The 18,213-nt window shown below is 32.5% G+C and overlaps 8 protein-coding genes across 8 annotated transcripts; 5 read left to right on the top strand and 3 right to left on the bottom strand. All coding sequences in view use genetic code 12, as the record gives it.

Moving 5' to 3' along the window:
- Positions 1 to 458: 458 nt before the first annotated feature.
- On the top strand, positions 459 to 1,532 carry CTRG_05925 (glycoside hydrolase family 3 protein; the record flags this gene model as incomplete). The annotated part of the gene is made up of 1 exon (XM_002546401.1): positions 459 to 1,532. The coding sequence occupies one exon, from the start codon at positions 459 to 461 to the stop codon at positions 1,530 to 1,532; it is 1,074 nt and encodes a 357-aa protein (XP_002546447.1).
- Positions 1,533 to 1,567: 35 nt separating this feature from the next.
- Positions 1,568 to 2,905, top strand: CTRG_05924 (glycoside hydrolase family 3 C-terminal domain-containing protein; the record flags this gene model as incomplete). The annotated part of the gene is made up of 1 exon (XM_002546400.1): positions 1,568 to 2,905. The coding sequence occupies one exon, from the start codon at positions 1,568 to 1,570 to the stop codon at positions 2,903 to 2,905; it is 1,338 nt and encodes a 445-aa protein (XP_002546446.1).
- A 4,007-nt stretch (positions 2,906 to 6,912) lies between these two features.
- CTRG_05923 (uncharacterized protein) lies at positions 6,913 to 8,688 on the top strand (the record flags this gene model as incomplete). Its single annotated transcript, XM_002546399.1, has 1 exon — positions 6,913 to 8,688. One exon carries the CDS (start codon positions 6,913 to 6,915, stop codon positions 8,686 to 8,688), a length of 1,776 nt encoding a protein of 591 aa, XP_002546445.1.
- A 143-nt stretch (positions 8,689 to 8,831) lies between these two features.
- PRE8 (proteasome core particle subunit alpha 2) lies at positions 8,832 to 9,368 on the bottom strand (the record flags this gene model as incomplete). The annotated part of the gene is made up of 1 exon (XM_002546398.1): positions 8,832 to 9,368. The coding sequence occupies one exon, from the start codon at positions 9,366 to 9,368 to the stop codon at positions 8,832 to 8,834; it is 537 nt and encodes a 178-aa protein (XP_002546444.1).
- A 568-nt stretch (positions 9,369 to 9,936) lies between these two features.
- On the bottom strand, positions 9,937 to 13,491 carry ELF1 (Elf1p; the record flags this gene model as incomplete). Its single annotated transcript, XM_002546397.1, has 1 exon — positions 9,937 to 13,491. The coding sequence occupies one exon, from the start codon at positions 13,489 to 13,491 to the stop codon at positions 9,937 to 9,939; it is 3,555 nt and encodes a 1,184-aa protein (XP_002546443.1).
- Positions 13,492 to 13,874: 383 nt separating this feature from the next.
- On the bottom strand, positions 13,875 to 15,503 carry FCY24 (Fcy24p; the record flags this gene model as incomplete). The annotated part of the gene is made up of 1 exon (XM_002546396.1): positions 13,875 to 15,503. The coding sequence occupies one exon, from the start codon at positions 15,501 to 15,503 to the stop codon at positions 13,875 to 13,877; it is 1,629 nt and encodes a 542-aa protein (XP_002546442.1).
- A 410-nt stretch (positions 15,504 to 15,913) lies between these two features.
- Positions 15,914 to 16,591, top strand: CTRG_05919 (TenA family protein; the record flags this gene model as incomplete). Its single annotated transcript, XM_002546395.1, has 1 exon — positions 15,914 to 16,591. One exon carries the CDS (start codon positions 15,914 to 15,916, stop codon positions 16,589 to 16,591), a length of 678 nt encoding a protein of 225 aa, XP_002546441.1.
- A 594-nt stretch (positions 16,592 to 17,185) lies between these two features.
- Positions 17,186 to 17,863, top strand: CTRG_05918 (TenA family protein; the record flags this gene model as incomplete). The annotated part of the gene is made up of 1 exon (XM_002546394.1): positions 17,186 to 17,863. The coding sequence occupies one exon, from the start codon at positions 17,186 to 17,188 to the stop codon at positions 17,861 to 17,863; it is 678 nt and encodes a 225-aa protein (XP_002546440.1).
- Positions 17,864 to 18,213: the final 350 nt, after the last annotated feature.

The following is an 18,213-nucleotide window of genomic DNA, read 5'->3' as shown; positions in this document are numbered from 1 at the left end:
GAGTGTATATCGAACTGGTTTCTTTTTTTTTTCTTTGTTTACTTATTTGCATTTTTGGCAACACAATCAACATTTTTTTTTTTTTAATTGATTTGACAACCAACAATGATTTTAAAACAAATCCTAATTATTGTTATTATATTGCAAACTAGTGTTTCATATGAAGAGATTAGTTTTACTCTTAATTCTAAATTCACCAATTCCACATCAATTAATCATGAAAATATATTACAAAAACGATCTAAACATGCAGAATCACCTTTATTTGAAATAGAAGATCAACTGGATTATTTTTGTACACCAAATTATTATCCTTCACGTATGTATTTGAAAATAATTCCTAAAAAAATTCTTAATAATCCAAGAATCATTCACTAACATTTCTTTTAGCACTTGGAGGAAGAATTGAAGGAATTTGGCAAAAAGCATTTGATAAAGCACGTAAAGTTATTGAAAAAATGTCAATTACTGAAAAAGTTAATTTAACAACAGGAACAGGATGGGGATCAGGACCATGTGTTGGAAATACTGGAAGTGTTCCAAGACTAGGTATTCCAAGTATTTGTCTTCAAGATGGACCTAATGGAGTAAGATTTACAGATTTCGTAACTCATTTCCCATCAGGCTTAGCTACTGCAGCTACGTTTAATAAAGGATTAATGTATTTAAGAGGTAAAGCTATTGGTAAAGAACATCGTAAAAAAGGTGTGCATGTTGCTTTAGGTCCAGTTATTGGTCCCATGGGTTTAAAAGCTGCCGCCGGCAGGAATTGGGAATCATTTGGTGCTGATCCTTATTTACAAGGTGTTGGTGGAGCAGCGACCGTTGAAGGAATGCAGGATGAAGGAGTTATTGCAACAGCAAGACATTTAATTGGTAATGAACAAGAACATTTTCGCCAAGTTGGTGAATGGGATCAAAATGGTTGGGATAAATTAGAATGTTCATTAAGTTCAAATATTGGTGATAGAGCTATGCATGAAGTTTATCTATGGCCATTTGCCAATGTAGTCCGAGCTGGTGTTGGAAGTGTCATGTGTGCTTATAATCGAGTCAATAATACATATGCTTGTGAAAATTCAAATTTATTGAATAATTTATTAAAATCTGAATTATCATTTCAAGGGTTTGTCGTTTCAGATTGGGGTGCTCAACATTCAGGAGTCAATTCAGTCATTTCTGGTTTAGATATGAGTATGCCGGGTGAAGTTTTTGATGATTGGTTAACTGGGAAATCATATTGGGGACCATTATTAACAAGAGCTGTTTATAATGGAACAATTAGTCAAGCAAGATTAGATGACATGGCCATGAGAATCCTTGCCCCATTTTTTGCTATTAAAAGTGTTCAATTACCTACTGAAGATGATGTACCCAATTTCAGTTCATGGACTCATCATACATATGGACAAGAATTCCCCTATCAACATTATGGTCCAATTGTTCAAAAAAACTGGCATATTGAAGCAAGATCAGAATTTAGTGATAACACTGCTATAACCGTTGCAAGAGAGAGTATTGTATATACTTAAAAATACTGGGAAAAACTTACCCATAGATAAAGGAGATGGGGTATCGAAGATTATTTATTTCAGGACAAGGAGCAGGACCAGATCCAAGTGGATTTAATTGTAAAGACCAAAGATGTGTTGATGGAGTATTGACTAGTGGTTGGGGTTCAGCAGCTGTCGGGAATCCATTTGTTATAACACCTTATGAGGCAATAGCTAAAAAAGCACGAGAACGTGGGATTGTTGTTGATTATTGTAGTAACAACTGGGATTGTGAAACCAATTCGGATTTGGCAGATTATGCTGATTTATCCATTGTATTTGTTAATTCATTTTCTGGTGAAGGATATGTTTATAAAGAAAGCAATTTTGGTGATCGTCAAAACTTGTCGTTATGGCACAATGGAGATGAATTGATTGAAAAAATAGCCTCAAAATGTCTTAAAACTGTAGTTGTTGTTAGTTCAACTGGTCCCGTGAACATGGAAAAATGGATAGAAAATGAAAATGTTGTTGCTGTGCTATTCACGGCACCATTGGGTCAATTTGTTGGCCAAGCAATTGCTGATGTATTGTTTGGAGATATCAACCCATCTGGAAAATTACCCTTCACTATTGCAAGAAAGAAACAACATTATGTACAAATAATTGATGATTTAGGGGGTGAAATTAGTCCTCAAGATAATTTTGATCGAGATATTTATTTGGATTATAGATTTTTTGATAAACATAACATTAAACCAAGATTTGAGTTTGGATTTGGATTATCATATACAAACTTTCGGGTATGTAATTTAAAAATTACAGAAATAAATCCACCTTCTGAATATTTACCTTATCCTCAAGAATATTTACCCATTGTTAAAACAGTTGAAGATGATGTTTGTGATCCTGAAGATGCTTTATTTCCTCATGAAGATTTTGATCCTGCCCCTGGGTTTATTTATCCATATTTGTATAATGAAAACATTCGTTCAGTAAATGACGATGATTGCTATGAATTTCCCAGAGATTACAATCCCGACCAACCATGCAGTCCACCATTATCTGGAGGAGGATTAGGAGGTAATCCGGCATTATGGGAAGTTTTATATGAAGTTAGTGCTGAAATTAGAAATGAAGGTAAAATCAAAGGTGGTTATACCAGTCAATTATACATTGAATTTCCTAGTACTATTTTACCATCACCTCCAAAAGTATTGAGAGGATTTGAAAAAGTATTTTTGGAACCAGGGAAATCTACTAAAGTTTATTTCAATATATTGCATCGGGATTTAAGTATTTGGGATCCTGAATCTCAACAATGGATTATACAAACAGGAACATATAAGGTATATGTTGCTTCATCTAGCAAGAAACTTGAACTCTGTGGAGAGATTGATATAGGTTGTTAAGTGTTGAATAATGATTGCTATATATTTAAATATATAATGTTTTGTTAGTCAAACATTTTGGATGATATACCATCGAAAAATAAAGTACAATTCTTGCTGCGAAATCCGTGCAAGTAAATCACCTGAATAATTGTCTTAAGTATGCAGTGTACATGTGGATAATTTTAAAAAATGTCCTCTCAAAAAAAAAAAGTCGGTTTAGAAAGTATGTTTCAAGTGATTTACCTCTACTTGTGGAATAGACTTGGATGGTTACTGATAATTAGTAATTTGAAAAGTATTTAAAAGTATTTCCGATTATTGGAATTTTGGAATTACAAAAGGGGGTAATTCCAGATGATTGAAATTCAAGTTATAATGGGTTTTCCGATAGAGGTAAATCACTTGAAAAATTATGCTATGTTATGTATGTAGTGTACATGTGTTCAAATTTTAGGAAATGTCGTTTGGTTGAATTTTTCTTATTTTTTTTTTTATTCAAGTGATTTATCTTTATCAGAAACCATATTAATGCAAAAAAAAAAAAAAAAGAATTTGTTAAATGTCGTGGTTGTGAATACCTCTATTTTCCGATGAAAATTACTAGACATGTCATTTGTTATTAATATTCACCCGATTCTTCCATTTATCAAAGATGCGAGAGAGAACCAGGGGGGGGGGGAAATGATGAATGATTTATTGATTCGTTACAATTTCGGATTAATTGATAATGAACAATTCCATTCATATTAATTGGCATTTCATACATGAATCAACCAATACTTCTGAATGGATTATGATTATTTCTTGGCATGATAAAGAAGTTTCAGTTTTTTTTTTAAAAGAAAACATCCCGTTTATATGAAAAATACTTTGTTATTCTATTGATGTTGATTAAACTACGGTATAAGTTTAAATTTACGTTAAATATTAAAATTAAAATTAAAATTAAAAACAAATAAACAAATAAACAAACTTGAAAACTCTAATCTTATATTAATAGAATAACTACTATCATCCTATAATGACCCTTTGATAAGAGAAATAACACGAATTGAGAACAAGAAATTAGACAGAATAGAAAGAGAAGTATAATTTCAAATGAAAACAATAGAAGAGCAATTATTATTCCATTCCAGGATGATAACTGTGGTCCATTAATAGAAGGAAGAAAGAGGAATTATTTTGTGGAATTCATTTACAGTTTTAAAAGCGCAAATGTGTAGGTTGCATTGTTACGGTAACGTTTATGTCATCAATATAGTTTTTTTGGTGAAATATTATCCCCCCAAAAACAAACTGGGGGGGCGGGGAGGGGGCAAGAGATGATGATTTAAAGGGATTAGATAAACGAAGTTGATTAACAATAATAGGTTACTTTCATTCAATGAAGGTGATGTTTGATTTTCCCAATGTAGTCGTTAATGGTTTGGTATTTTGTTTTTTTGAGGGGAGTGGGGGCAGTGCCCCTGAGATCACATTAACCGTTATTTTACAAAGCCTTCTTTGGAATGGATTAACGTATTGAAAGGGGATGAAAACCTTATATCAAAAGAATTGTAAATCGTTGCATCATGTGAAATATCACTAGGATTAGAGATATCAACCATAGGTTATAGTTTATACCATTAGAGAATTTTATTATATATTATAGTTCAATATTTCTTCTTATTTCTTTTTTAACTACTATAAGTCATGTAACTATATAGAAGAACAATGAAATAAGTAACCGTGGATTATTATATTCACGCAAAAATGAATGAATAGTAACCACTTTAAAATAAATGAAAAATGGGATCCACAATTTTATAAAATTTATGCGATAAACCAATCATTAATTAAGCAGATAAAGCAAACAAGAAACACAATGGAAAACTCTTTTAAATCAGGGATTTTTACCCATAACCTAAACTATAACCCAGTATGAATAATAATATATGATACAATATCATTAACAATAGTGATTATCACTGTGAATAAATAAAAAAAAAGCCTCAAAAAATTTCATTGATTATCGATAAATCTATACAAACTCTTGCAAAAGTGGAAAATCCATGTGTCATACTTCATATTCAATAATTTAAACCATGCCAAGCTTTAAAAACCACCAAAAAATATGGGGGAAAAGAAAAAGAAGGTCTATCTGGATATACCGTGTCAAGAGAAACCTTTAATGAGGTTAATATATTTGACAGGTAAACTTTTCAATTTTATTTCGGACTTAATCTGCAACGCACATGATTAAAGCAATGGTTAATTGCCCAATCAGAAAAGAAAACAGAACATCTCAACGGTATAATTACAAACAAACATATAACCATTACTAATATTCTCCTTCCAAAGAAGGATCATATATATCTTGCGCAAAGTGAAAACTCAAAAATGAATAATTGTATATTTCATATGCGATAAAGGATATCTGTTTTTTTTTCTTTGACACATACTGTAAAAGTTTTTTCTTTTAGCCTTACCACTTACCTAATTATTCCGATCCCCACTGTCCTAACCAATAGATGTATTTCCTGTTTGATATCATGTACAAAATCTAAAACTGACTTTTCAACAATTATTGATTGTTTGGAAATGAAATTCTCAGTTTATCTAAACTTTCCCATAATTCATTGTTTCTCACCATGGCTCTGTTCTGCATATTTATGTCCTGTAAGATTTCAGCCAATGACTGCAAAAAATTAGTAACACAAACAACAACAAAAAGGAGAATTTGCTCAGATTTAAAAACGTGTTAATATTCAAATATATTGTTATAGACTATCTACCATGGATGATAATAATAATTAAAAGAAAAACGCAATTATGTACATCACACAAAACTAAAAGGAACTCTATCACAACCAATGTTTGAAGTGTTCCTTTGCAAAGAGGTGTAGATAAGGCAGAACAATCCCCCCTTATTAAATCTAGAACCAGAACCACTTGGCATTTCTGTTAGTAAGCAATCACTTAGAGAATGTGAACTTCAAATACCAAACACATTGCAATATGAAGAAGATCATCAGGAATAACTATTATCAGTGAATTTATCCATATGTAATAGTCCGTGCGTTTGGTTTTTTTTTTCTTGGTAAACAATTGGAAGAATTATTAATAGCAATAACAAGAAGAAGAAGAAGAAGTACTGTCCGTCCATATGAAGTACAATGGAGTAAATGACACAAAGGAATATGGTTGATAATATTAAAGGGAAAACAATGAAAAGGAATGAAAGGATTCTATGCGAAGCGAAACTGAACAAAGAAAAGAGGAATTTTCCTTTATGACAAACTAAAGGCAAATGGGCAAGCAATCTTAGAAAGACGATGCTTAGTCCTCAATGATTGACTTATTGGTTTAAAACACCGCTATGAATCTAGATATTTGTTTTAGTAAATCAATTCACAGCCTCCATTTTCCATCTAGTTCTAATTCATTATCATGTTTCTATTCCACAATCGATGGCAGTATAATACATGCATTTTGAACACCTCTCTATCCATTGTTTCTCTAACTGCAAGTCTAATATACACATGGATAGCTAAGCAAGGTTATATCATTTTACAATTATACTGCAACATTTCCTAAGTTTCACCTGTTCCGGATTACATGTAGTCTGTGATTAAGGCAGTGTGTGTTGATTAGTGCTGCGAATTTACTGCGAAAAATAATAAACTTTCGCATAATTAAATGCAACAATCAATGTTAACTCCTAGAACACACTTCACTAACTTTCTTCTGACTATGATTTATATTATATTAGTTTGAAGGATTTACCTTTTGTGGATGTTCCATTTTTGCAATGTTTGCATTCCGAATTTATCCCTAACCTTTTTCGTTTTTCTTATGATTATCATATTTCTACCTATATTCACTAACCCTTCCCCCCCTTAGATTCCACACAATCTGATTAGTTATCCATATTGGTAACAAATATATAAGAATTAACTCATATCCTCTGCTTTTTTTTTTTTTTTTTAGTATTATTACAAGATTACTCTTCTTTTATTGACATAGCCAAAAAAAAAAAAAAGAAAATGAAGTTTGATAATTCAGATAAAGATATTGCTGTTACATTTGAAGAAAAATCCCTGTTCCCAAATACCCCTCCAGAAAGTATTCATACATTAACTAAATCAGATAATCAACAACCTAATAATGGTATTGATTCTAAAGAATTATGTGAAAAATTAGGTGATGCTCATAGTAACATTTTACCTACATCACAAATCATTATAATCCTATTAACTTTATCTTTAGCTACTTTAGTTTCATTTATGGATCAAACAGGTATTACTGTTGGATTATCTGAAATTGGTAAAGATTTAAATTCACAACAAACAATTAATTGGGCAGGATCTGCTTCATTATTGGCAAATACTGTATGTCAAGTATTATTTGGTAGAATGAGTGATATATTTGGTAGAAAAAAAGTCATTATGACATGTTTAATGATTTTAATTATTGGTGATGTTGCATGTTCAGTAGCTAAAACAGGAATTGAATTTTATATATTTAGAGCATTAGCTGGAATTGGAAATGGTGGAGTATCTTCATTACTGATGGTTATTTTAAGTGATATTGTTTCATTAAAAGATCGTGGGAAATTTCAAGGTATTCTAGGTAGTTCAGTTGGGATTGGTAATGCAATTGGACCTTTTTTAATGGGAGCTTTTATTAAAACAAGTAGTTGGAGAAGTTATTATTATTTCTTAGCACCTTTAGGGTTTATGGTTAATGTTATATTTTATTTTTGTCTTAACAATAATAGTAAGAAATTAAATCAAGTTGTTTCAAGAAAAGAAAAATTTAAAAATATAGATTATTTTGGTATTTTAATAGCTAGTGCTAGTTTAACTTTATTATTGATTCCATTAAATGGTGGTGGTTCAACTTATCCTTGGGATAGTAAAATAGTTATAATTATGTTTACTCTTGGTGGTTCATTGATGATTTTATTTTTAGTCATTGAATGGAAATTTGCAAAATTACCCATGATTCCATTAAGACTTTTCAAAAGTAAATCATTATGTTTATTATATTTTGCAACTTTTTGTTTTGGTGCTGCTTATTTTAGTTTCACTTATTATATGCCTTATTATTTTCAAATCATTAAAGGCAAAGATGAAATTCAAACAGCAATCTTTGTATTACCTTTAGTTCTTACTCAAGCTGGCGGGTCCATAATTTCTGGTCAAATAATAACTCGTACGGGTCATTATTTTTATGTGGTTACCGCGGGATACATTTTATGGCTATTAAGTTGCTGTTTATTGATTCTTTGGAACGAATCTTTAAATGATGGTATTTGTATTCTTATATTGTTAATAATGGGTAGCGGAGTAGGATGCTCATTTCAGCCTTCAATGGTTGCTGTTCAAGCCAATTGTTTAAAATCAGAACGTGCTGTTGCCATATCCACAAGAAATGTTTTACGATCATTAGGTGGATGTGTCGGTATTGCTGTTGGTTCAACTATTGTTAGTAATACCGTTCTAAAAGAGTTGAATAGTATTAATGACGATAATACATCATTGACAGATTCAATTATTACATATATTCAAGGTCATATTTATGAAAAAATCAACATTAGTAATCTTGATCCAATTCAAGTATCTGAAATTAGAGATATATACTCAAGAGGATTAAGAAATTATTTCTATTTTTTAATCCCATTGATGGGTATTTGTGTTGTTACAGCATTGTTTGTTAAAGATAATGGCTTAAAAGCATTGGATGAACAAGAAGATCAAGTACCTACTCAAAAGGTTAAAGATATTGAATCTTCCGCTACTTCAATAACTATTAGATAATGTTTCCTCTTTCAATATTTATTTCCTCTTTCAATATTTATTTTCAATAATAGAACTCAGTTTATATTCGACAGTGTTTCTTTTTTTTTTTTTTTTAATATGTGTATTTATTTTATATGCCATTGTACTTTTTTTCTGTAAACTTACAAAGAATCCAAAGTATCATTTATTTCTTCAGCTGATAATTTTCTAAATCTTGGACCAGGAGTATTAGTACCAGTAAAACCCAATAATTGTTCTTGAGGATCACTAATAACGGCAATATCCAAGTTTTCCCCAATTAATTCACCATCAACACTTTCTTTTAATGCCAAGAGAGCAACATGAATAGCATCTTCCAATTGTAAATTTTCATTCCATCTTTTTTCTAAAAATGTTTTAGCCAGATTTGAAGTTTTACCAATTGCAGTTGCTTTCCAAGGGAAATAACTTCCACTTGGATCAACTTGATATAATTGAAAAGTTTCATTATATTCATCATATCCTCCAACTAATAATGAAACACCAAATGGTCGAATACCTCCCAGTTGAGTACTTTCTTGCATAACTTTAGCAATTTCTTGAACCATTATTTTAACTGGTGGATATTCATTATATATACGTTTGTAATTAACTTGAGCTAATTTACGTGCTTTATCAACTAAAACTCTAAAATCTGGTCCCATTCCACTATATGTCATACCAATATTTGGGGTAATATATTCCACTTTTGTATTGGTATCATTTTTAATTAATGAAGAATTGGATTTACGTTCAGTAGCTAATATCACACCATTGTCACATTTAATACCAATGGTTGTGACACCTTGTTTAACTGCATTTAATGCATATTCAATTTGAACCAATTTACCACTAAAGAAAACAACGTTAGTAATTATGATCCTCACAATAACGATACATTCTGTTAAAACTATCAATTAACATACCTTGGGGAAAATGTAGTCAAAGAAAATGAATATCTATCAGCCATTTGTTTATTTAATTCGTGATGTTGATGTTGATGTTGACGGTGTAATTGAAACCGATGTTGATTAAAATGAAGGTGACAACCGTTTTGCCATTATCAAACGAAAATTCGCACTGAAATATTTTTTCTTCCTTCGTTTTTGTTTTGCCTTCAGAGACAACCCAATTGTGCACTTTACACGACTATGGTGATTTTGCTCACTTTGTTTTTCTTTTTTTTTTTTATTTTACAGTGCTCTTTATTTATTTGAACTCTATTAATACTTACTTATTACGAATTATCTAATCTTCATCTTCATCATCTGTATCAACTGGTTTTGGAGTGCCCTTAGGTGAACTTAACCATTCAATATATCTCAATCTTCTTCTTTCAGCTTGTGCCTTCTTTTCATTTCTTGTCATCTTCTTCTTTCTAGTTCTAACTTTGATATTTGCTGGAGAATCATCATCATCAGCTCTCTTTTTAAGTGGAGCACTTGGTGCTGGAGAACCTTCTTTTGATGCATTTTCACCACCATTATCTTCGAATCTATTAGAATCAACTGCAACAGTTCCCTTTTGGACAACTTGACCATTTTCAACATGCCATTGTTCTGGACATAAAGCACCCACAAATTCATTATTATGTGAAATCATGACAACACCACCACTCCATTCTCTAATAGCAATGGCCAAACCACCCAAAGAATCTCTATCAAGATAATTCGTAGGTTCATCCAAGACTAACAAATGAGGGTTATTCCACATGGCACCGGCAATAACAACTTTAACCAATTGACCACCAGATAATGATCCCATTGGTGTGTGATCAGCAATATCACCATCTAAACCAACATCTTCAAAATGTTTACGAATAACAGATGGAGTTAATTCTCTATAACCTAAACCTTCTCTTGAAGCTTCATGATCATCGAATTTTTGAATCAATTTGCCGAAACCATGTTCAAGTAAAACTTCTTTTGGAACCCAGGAGTTATATTTAGGCAACCAGTATTTCCATTTAACTTCATATTGGAAAGATTTCTTTAATTTTTGTCTACCAACTAAAGCTTCAATAGCACGTTTACCTCTACCATCATCAATATCAATTTCTTTAGACATCATTTCAATTTCATCTTCAGAAACTTTTCTACTTTCTTTCAATAAAACTTCACGATCATCACCAAATCTATAACGCCATTGCAAATATTGATTGGCAGTTTTTTCTTTATGTTGTTCGACATGTTGCAATGCATGTTGGGCAATATAACCAATTCTCAAGTTTGGATGTTTTTCAACTTTACCTTCTTGAGGAACCAATTCAGCAGTCAACAATTTGATCAAAGTAGATTTACCAGCACCATTTGGACCCAAAATAGCGACTCTGGAAGATAATGACAAGGAACAAGAAACATCTTTCAAAGAAGGTTTATCAGCTCCTGGGTAGGTGAATGTAACATTGGACATACGGGCAACAGCTCTAGTATTAGATTTAACACCAGTTAAAATACCTGGAGGTGGGAATGCCATCTTGACGTTGGAGTCAGTCAAAGTGTAATAAGATTTACCTTCTGGCTTGATCTTGACAAATTCAGACAAATTACCCTTGTAGTAGGCCAATTTCTTGTTTTCATAATGAATAATATCAGTACAAACAGCATCTAAGAATCCAGAATCATGCGAAACAATCAAGGAGGTAATCTCAGTATGTTCAACTAAATAATCTTCCAACCATTTAACATTGGTAACATCCAAGTGATTGGTAGGTTCATCCAATAACAAGACATCAGCTTTCATCAACATAGCTCTGGCCAATTCCAATTTCATTTTCCAACCACCAGATAAGGATCCAACTTGTTGTTGTAATCTTTCATCTGGGAAACCAACTTCTTTCAAAGCTTTTTCAATTTCAGATCTTTCAACTGTAGCCAATTCAGGATCCAGGGCAATAAAACTAACTAAATCCATATCAGCTTCAGATCCTTGCAATTTATGTTCAACAAAACAAGTTCTTAATTCATCTGCTGATGGGAAACCTTCCAATTGGCCTTTAGAAATGGCTCTCATCAAAGTGGATTTACCAGCACCGTTTCTACCACACAAACCATATCTGTGACCCTTCAATAAACGCAATTTGGTTTTGTTCAACAACATACGAGTACCATATGCCAACGAAAAATCAGCATCAACAATAACAACAGCACCATCATCACTGACACCGTCATCATCAGATTCTGGGTTGAATAAATGTCTGACATGAGAAACGACCAATTCAGCATATTTTTCATTGCTAGTGGCCATGACCAAGTATTCCTTCAAACGTTTCCAGTCATTGACATGAGCATCAACTTGCAAAACAATGGCCAAATAATTAGCCAATTTTTCATCCTTCAACAAAGCGGTTGGTTGCTCTTCTTCTGGAATATTTTCAGTATAGAAGTTCTTGGCTTGTTCTAAAGTAATTCTACCATGGAATTTACCGTCAGTTTGTTCACTTTCAGCATCTTTCAAAACTTTCAAAGCTTTTCCAGCCAATTCTCTAACTTCTGGCAAAGAAGCATTGTTGACGACTTTTTCAACACCTGGTAACAAAATTGGAATAAATTGTTCAATTTCTCTCTTGTTGTTGACTAATCTAGTTAAGTTTTCTGTGACCATGACGGTTTGTCTCAATTGTTCATTTGAAGATGATGACATTTTCAAAGATTTATCCAAAATTGGCACCAACAAGGACAAAGCTGGTTCAGTGACTTCAGCAACGAAAGTGACAGAGGATAAGTTCTTGATACAATCAGTGACTTTTTGAGGATCAGCTAAAGTTTCAACAATCAAATCGTACTTGTTTTGCAAATCCAAGTTATCTAAAACTTTGACAAATTTTTTCAAAGTGGTGATACCAGCTTTAGCCAATTCAGGTTTGAAATCAGTAGACAAATCAGTCAATACTGGGACAACGTCAATGAATTTCATTTCCAAAACATCTGCTGGAACTTCTTCAATCAATCTATCAAAGTTAACCAAAGCTGAAACTTTAGAGTTCCATTTAGCACCAGATTTGAGAATGGTCAAGTATTCATCCAATACAATCGAACCTAAAGCTTCAACTGGGAAAATACCATACAATGAATCAGTAGCAGATTTAGCAGCTTTAATAACATTTTTATCTTTATCAGTAAACATATCATATGCAGTGGATAAGAATTGCAACAAGTAAGCTTCCTTTGGAGTTTGACCACCGAATTTAGTTGCCAATTGTTGAATAATCAATAAAGCTGCTTCTTTGACCAAAGGAGAATTCTTTGGTTTCAATAATGATTTCAAGATATCGTTCAATTTCCATTCATTTATCACAGATAAACTTTCTTCTTCGGCTATTATGGAAATAATAGTTTCAACTTCTGGTCTAACTTCAGCTATTTTAGATGCGCTTTCAATTTTACTCAAGTTTTCTTCAAATGGAAGATTTGATACATTCAACTTGGAAAGTGCAGTATTCAATGATGTCAAAGAAGTAGTGGATGCATTAGGGTTAGGGGTGTTTCTACCGCTGGTTGGAACAGAACTTGCAGGTGAGGAAATTCCTGAGTTTTGGGTATTATTGTATCTATTATTGTTGTTATAGTTTTGATTGTACCCTTGGTTGTAGTTTTGGTAGCCCTGGTTGTAGTTTTGGTATCCTTGGTTGTAACCTTGATTGTAATTTTGGTAACTTTGACCAGTTGGTTGAAATGGTTGACTCATACCATAAGCTTGGTTGTAGTTGTAGCCTTGGTTATTATTATTTCTATAACCAAACCCCTTTGGCTTGTTTTGAGCCAGTTGCTGTTGCTTTATGAAATCATCAAATGACTTAGACATGGCTATTTATGGGGTGTGTATATGTGTGATGATATTCAAGATAAGACACACTTAAGATGATGTTTCAAAAAAAAAAAAAAGAGAAGAGAAAATTTTTAAATTTTTTTTTTTTTTTTTTCACAGACACACACACAAGAAGAGAAGAAGAAGAAAAACGTTTTCGGATTTTGGTTCCACAAAGTTTCTTTTTTTTTTTGACTCCTCGTATAACCATTTAAGGAGAAGCCGCAATTCACCGAATCGGGCAACACCACCAGGTGGTAAGGCTGCGATTGGATCAAGTATCATATGATACATTACATAATATTAAATTAACTATTTGTTTCTTATATCGAGGGTATATATATATATATACTTTTGGATTATTAACAATCAGAGTCTAATTATCTTTGGAAAGCCTTTAATTCGAGGTATCTTAACCCTGGGTAGGCAATAGCAGTGAAACCAAATGAAAGCCACATACCTAAATCAGCACCATATTCACCAACCAAGTCGGCAATTGGTCCACGGTAGTAAACTTGGTTCATACCAACAACAGCACCAGCAACACCACAAAGGAAAGAAAAACATGCAGCCAAACCCATGGTTCTTCCTTTTGGTCTGTTCCAATTTGCCCAATTGTACAATTCTTCATAGGATCCACTAAATTCCTTTTCGTGTAACATTTTTCTTTCAAGATTAGATCTAAAAAACAAATTCTCTTCTAATAACAATGCAATATAAATAGAAATCCAGTATCCCAACATTGGCAAAAAATTTGTTAAAATTTCCAGAAAATGATCTCTACCAGCAATTGATAACACAAAGTAGATAATTGCGACAATAGTAGCCCAAATCCATCTTGGAATGTAAATTAAACGTGGATCAATGATTTGGAATTCAAAAGCACTGGAATATGTGTTCATGATATTGTTACAGATCAAAGAAATGTACAAGATCACCACAACAAACTTCCCAAATCCACCCCAAGCAGAAAATGTTTCCACAATCAATCCACCAACACCATAGGCATTATAAGCATCATTCCAAGGTTTGTATGATAATGCAATGTTACCACAAATTGTACCCACAACACCAACAAAAACTGTTGGAACTGCAATACCAAAGAAAGTAACCAAGAAAATCTTATAGGAAGGAGTGCTAGCCGGATACATCACATAATAGTCACCAGCACCACCAGCCCAAGTCAGGGTGATTGAATAACAAACAGCAAAATAACTGAGCCAATTGCCTCTTGTAGTTACAGCAGAATAACCAGCTTCTTTGACCAATTCATTAGATTCGTGCACATATTTAACTTTTTGACAAACAACCACATAAAACAAAACAGTGGCAACAAAAATAGGGATGGATAATATAGTTTGAAACTTTAATAAAACTCTAATACCAAAGATGGCAACCAACCAACTGACAACAGAAAGAACTACAATCCCAACAGCCAATGAAATGTTATGATTAATGGCTTGAAGAATTTGTCCTCCCAAGACACAATTAATAATTGACCATCCAAGCAAACCAACAATAGATATCAAGGCAATGATCTTGACACCCCATTCACCAAACAAGAATCTTGCAGTAACCAATTGTCTCAAACCGGATTTAGGACCCATTGTGGATGCATATGCAGCAAGAACACATCCAATAATCATACTGATCAAACCAGAAACCATAGAATCCCTCATGTTTAAACCAAATAATAATGTTGGAAGGAAATAAGAGGACATGGAAGTAAGACCACCACAAGCTGCCCACCAAAGACCAATAGTTTCAACAAACAAGTGCCATGTTGGTCTTGATTCTGCAAGTCTGTCTCTTTCTTCTGGACTGACCCTTTCAATACCCGTGGATTCAAATCCTAATGCATCAAGTTTATAGATCCAGTGAATGAATTTTGGACCGTGAGTAACTGAATTCTCGGTAGAATGTACCTGAGTGAGAATCAGTGGAACCTTTTTGTTTTCTTCATCAAAGGATGTTGATTCTTGTCTTGTAGTATAATCTTCTTCCTTCATACTCTTATATTAGTTAGTCTTTGATTAACTCTGAATCAGTATTGGAATGCTTAGTGAATAATAAATTAGTTGCATATTCCAAAGTCAATAAATAAAAATTTTCTCTTCCTTTTAAAGTCCATTGTAATCAAGGATTCATGCAATCAGTTGTTTAACTTTCTAATGTACATAATGGTCAAAAATCATTTTTAGCGCATATTTTCAAAACTGTTATAAAGTTTTGATATCCCCTAACGCGGCCATTCTTAAACATGAACCACTAATTAGAACTTAAAAAACGGTAAGAGAAAAAAAAATATGCAACAGTTTCGACAGGAGAGACCATCTTTCCGAAGTATTTAATGCAGTTGGAAAACTTTTCTGGAAATTCTGTTCTCTAATATGAACTTGAATCATCAAGACTAATCAGGATGTCAGTAATTGAAAGACTTTTAAAGGAACATAACGATATATTTCAAGAATCCATCGCTCACCCGTTAACCAACGAGTTATGTCAAGGTACACTTGCAGATTATAAGTTATACACCTACTTGCATCAAGATCTTAAATATTTTCAACTTGGGTTGAATTTGTTTGGTAAAACATTGGCTTATTGTGATTATCCAACCGCCGCCATCAGATTGGGTAAACAGATTGGCTTTATTTCCTCCCAGGAAAATGACTACTTCACAACTACACTTAAAGAATTAACAGAAAACTCAGACTTATCCAAAGTTAAGAAATTGAAAGAAGAAAACTTGACCCTTTCATCAGTGACAAAATATCTTGATTTATTAAACTACTTAACTTATGAGTCAACTTCCTACATTGAACTAATTACTTTATTGTACGTCATGGAGAAGACATACTTGGGTTGGGCACAATACAACACAGAAAGAGGAATCAAGAAAGACTTGGCTTATAAACACCAAGAATGGATCAATTTACATTTGGATTATGCCTTTGAAGAATGGGTTAATTTCTTAGGTTCTGAAGTTGAGCGTGTTGTTAAATCGGAAGATGACTATAAAGTCTGTGAAGCAATGTTTGTTAAAACCGTTAAATTAGAAACCGAATTCTTTGAATCATGTTATTCATACAGCGAATAAGTAGACCAAATTTATAGTTTCTAAATCACTTAAAAAGTTTACTTTTGACTCTGTTGAAACAGTAGATCCGAACTGTACAGGTCGGCTTGGTTTTGCAGCGGATATGTAAAGTTGCAAACATTTGTAGGACCTTCTAGTCATAATATTATTTATATAATTAGCTACGGCTTTCTAAACGTATGACAGGAAACAATTTGTTGATCTCCGTATAAACAACATATCACGCGTATAAACCTGTTGGTGCATAATTTACATATACCGCACCATGAATACGATCATCCTAAAATTCACAATTATCGTATTATATGGGTATTGCTCTAATCAAAGAGGATTGGTATAATACCATGGCAGTAATTTATAAATTTGCAAATGAGATCTAAATCGTACAAAGTTGATCATTAACTACGCCATACCAGTTTGTTTTATCGCCCCATTATTAAGTTACATCCCTTATAAACAGATAACTTGTTACGAGATGATGAGACGACAACATGGACTATTTAATGCTATTGAAGAACTTTTTCTTTATCTTTTTTTTTTTTTTTTTGAACTTTTGATATCCGGGTTTAACCATAACTTTCAACAGGAATCAGAATGTCTGTAATTGAAAGACTTTTAAAAGAACATAACGATATATATCAAAAATCCATTAGTCACCCATTAACAAATGAATTATGTCAAGGTACTCTTGAAGACTACCGATTATATACTTACTTGCATCAAGATCTAAAGTTTTTCCAAGTTGGATTGAATTTGTTTGGTAAAACATTGGCTTATTGTGATTATCCAAATGCTGCAATTAGATTAGGTAAACAGATTGGTTTTGTTTCCTCACTTGAAAATGACTATTTTACAATTACACTTAAAGAGTTGACAGAAAAATCAGACTTATCCAAAGTTAGGAAATTGAAAGAACAAGATTTGATACTTCCAGAAGTTGCCAAATATATTCAATTTTTGAACTATTTAACTTACAAGACTACATCATATATTGAACTTATTACTGGTCTATATGTAATGGAGAAAACATACTTGGGTTGGGCACAATACAATACCGAAAAAGGTGTGACAGAAGGATTAGCTTACAAACACCAAGAGTGGATCAATTTGCATTTGGGTTATGACTTTGAAGAATGGGTTAATTTCTTAGGTTCTGAAGTTGAGCGCGTTGTTAAATTGGAAGATGACTATAAAGTCTGTGAAGCAATGTTTGTTAAAACAGTTAAATTAGAAACTGAATTCTTTGAATCATGCTATTCATACAGCGAATAAGTAGATGTAAAGTATGTTTTCTAAAAAATAAAATGCAATACCTTAAGAGGTTCTCTTTCGATATTTGAAAACATCTTGTAGTATCAACTTGTTAGCGATATTTGGAACCATGGTTCTAGAATGTACATGTAAGATTGGTCTTGCATTTAGTTTTTGGAATAGACGCTATTCTTTAGAGGGTCAATTAACTTATAAGTAGGGAATCTATCCGATAAAAAGTTACAAAAGTTTTCTAAAGGGGTACAATCTAAGTTCACGTGGACTCTCTTATCAACGGAAATTGAGTTTCATAACGCACAAGCCATTTCTTATGCGCTTCTTTGCAATCAAACTTTTAAGAGAATACTCAC

The sequence above is a fragment of the Candida tropicalis genome (assembly GCF_000006335.3).
Source record: "Candida tropicalis MYA-3404 genomic scaffold supercont3.10, whole genome shotgun sequence".
NCBI lineage: Eukaryota > Fungi > Ascomycota > Pichiomycetes > Serinales > Debaryomycetaceae > Candida > Candida tropicalis.
The sequence above is the reverse complement of the archived record's forward strand: the minus strand, read 5'-3'. Positions and strand labels throughout refer to the sequence as shown.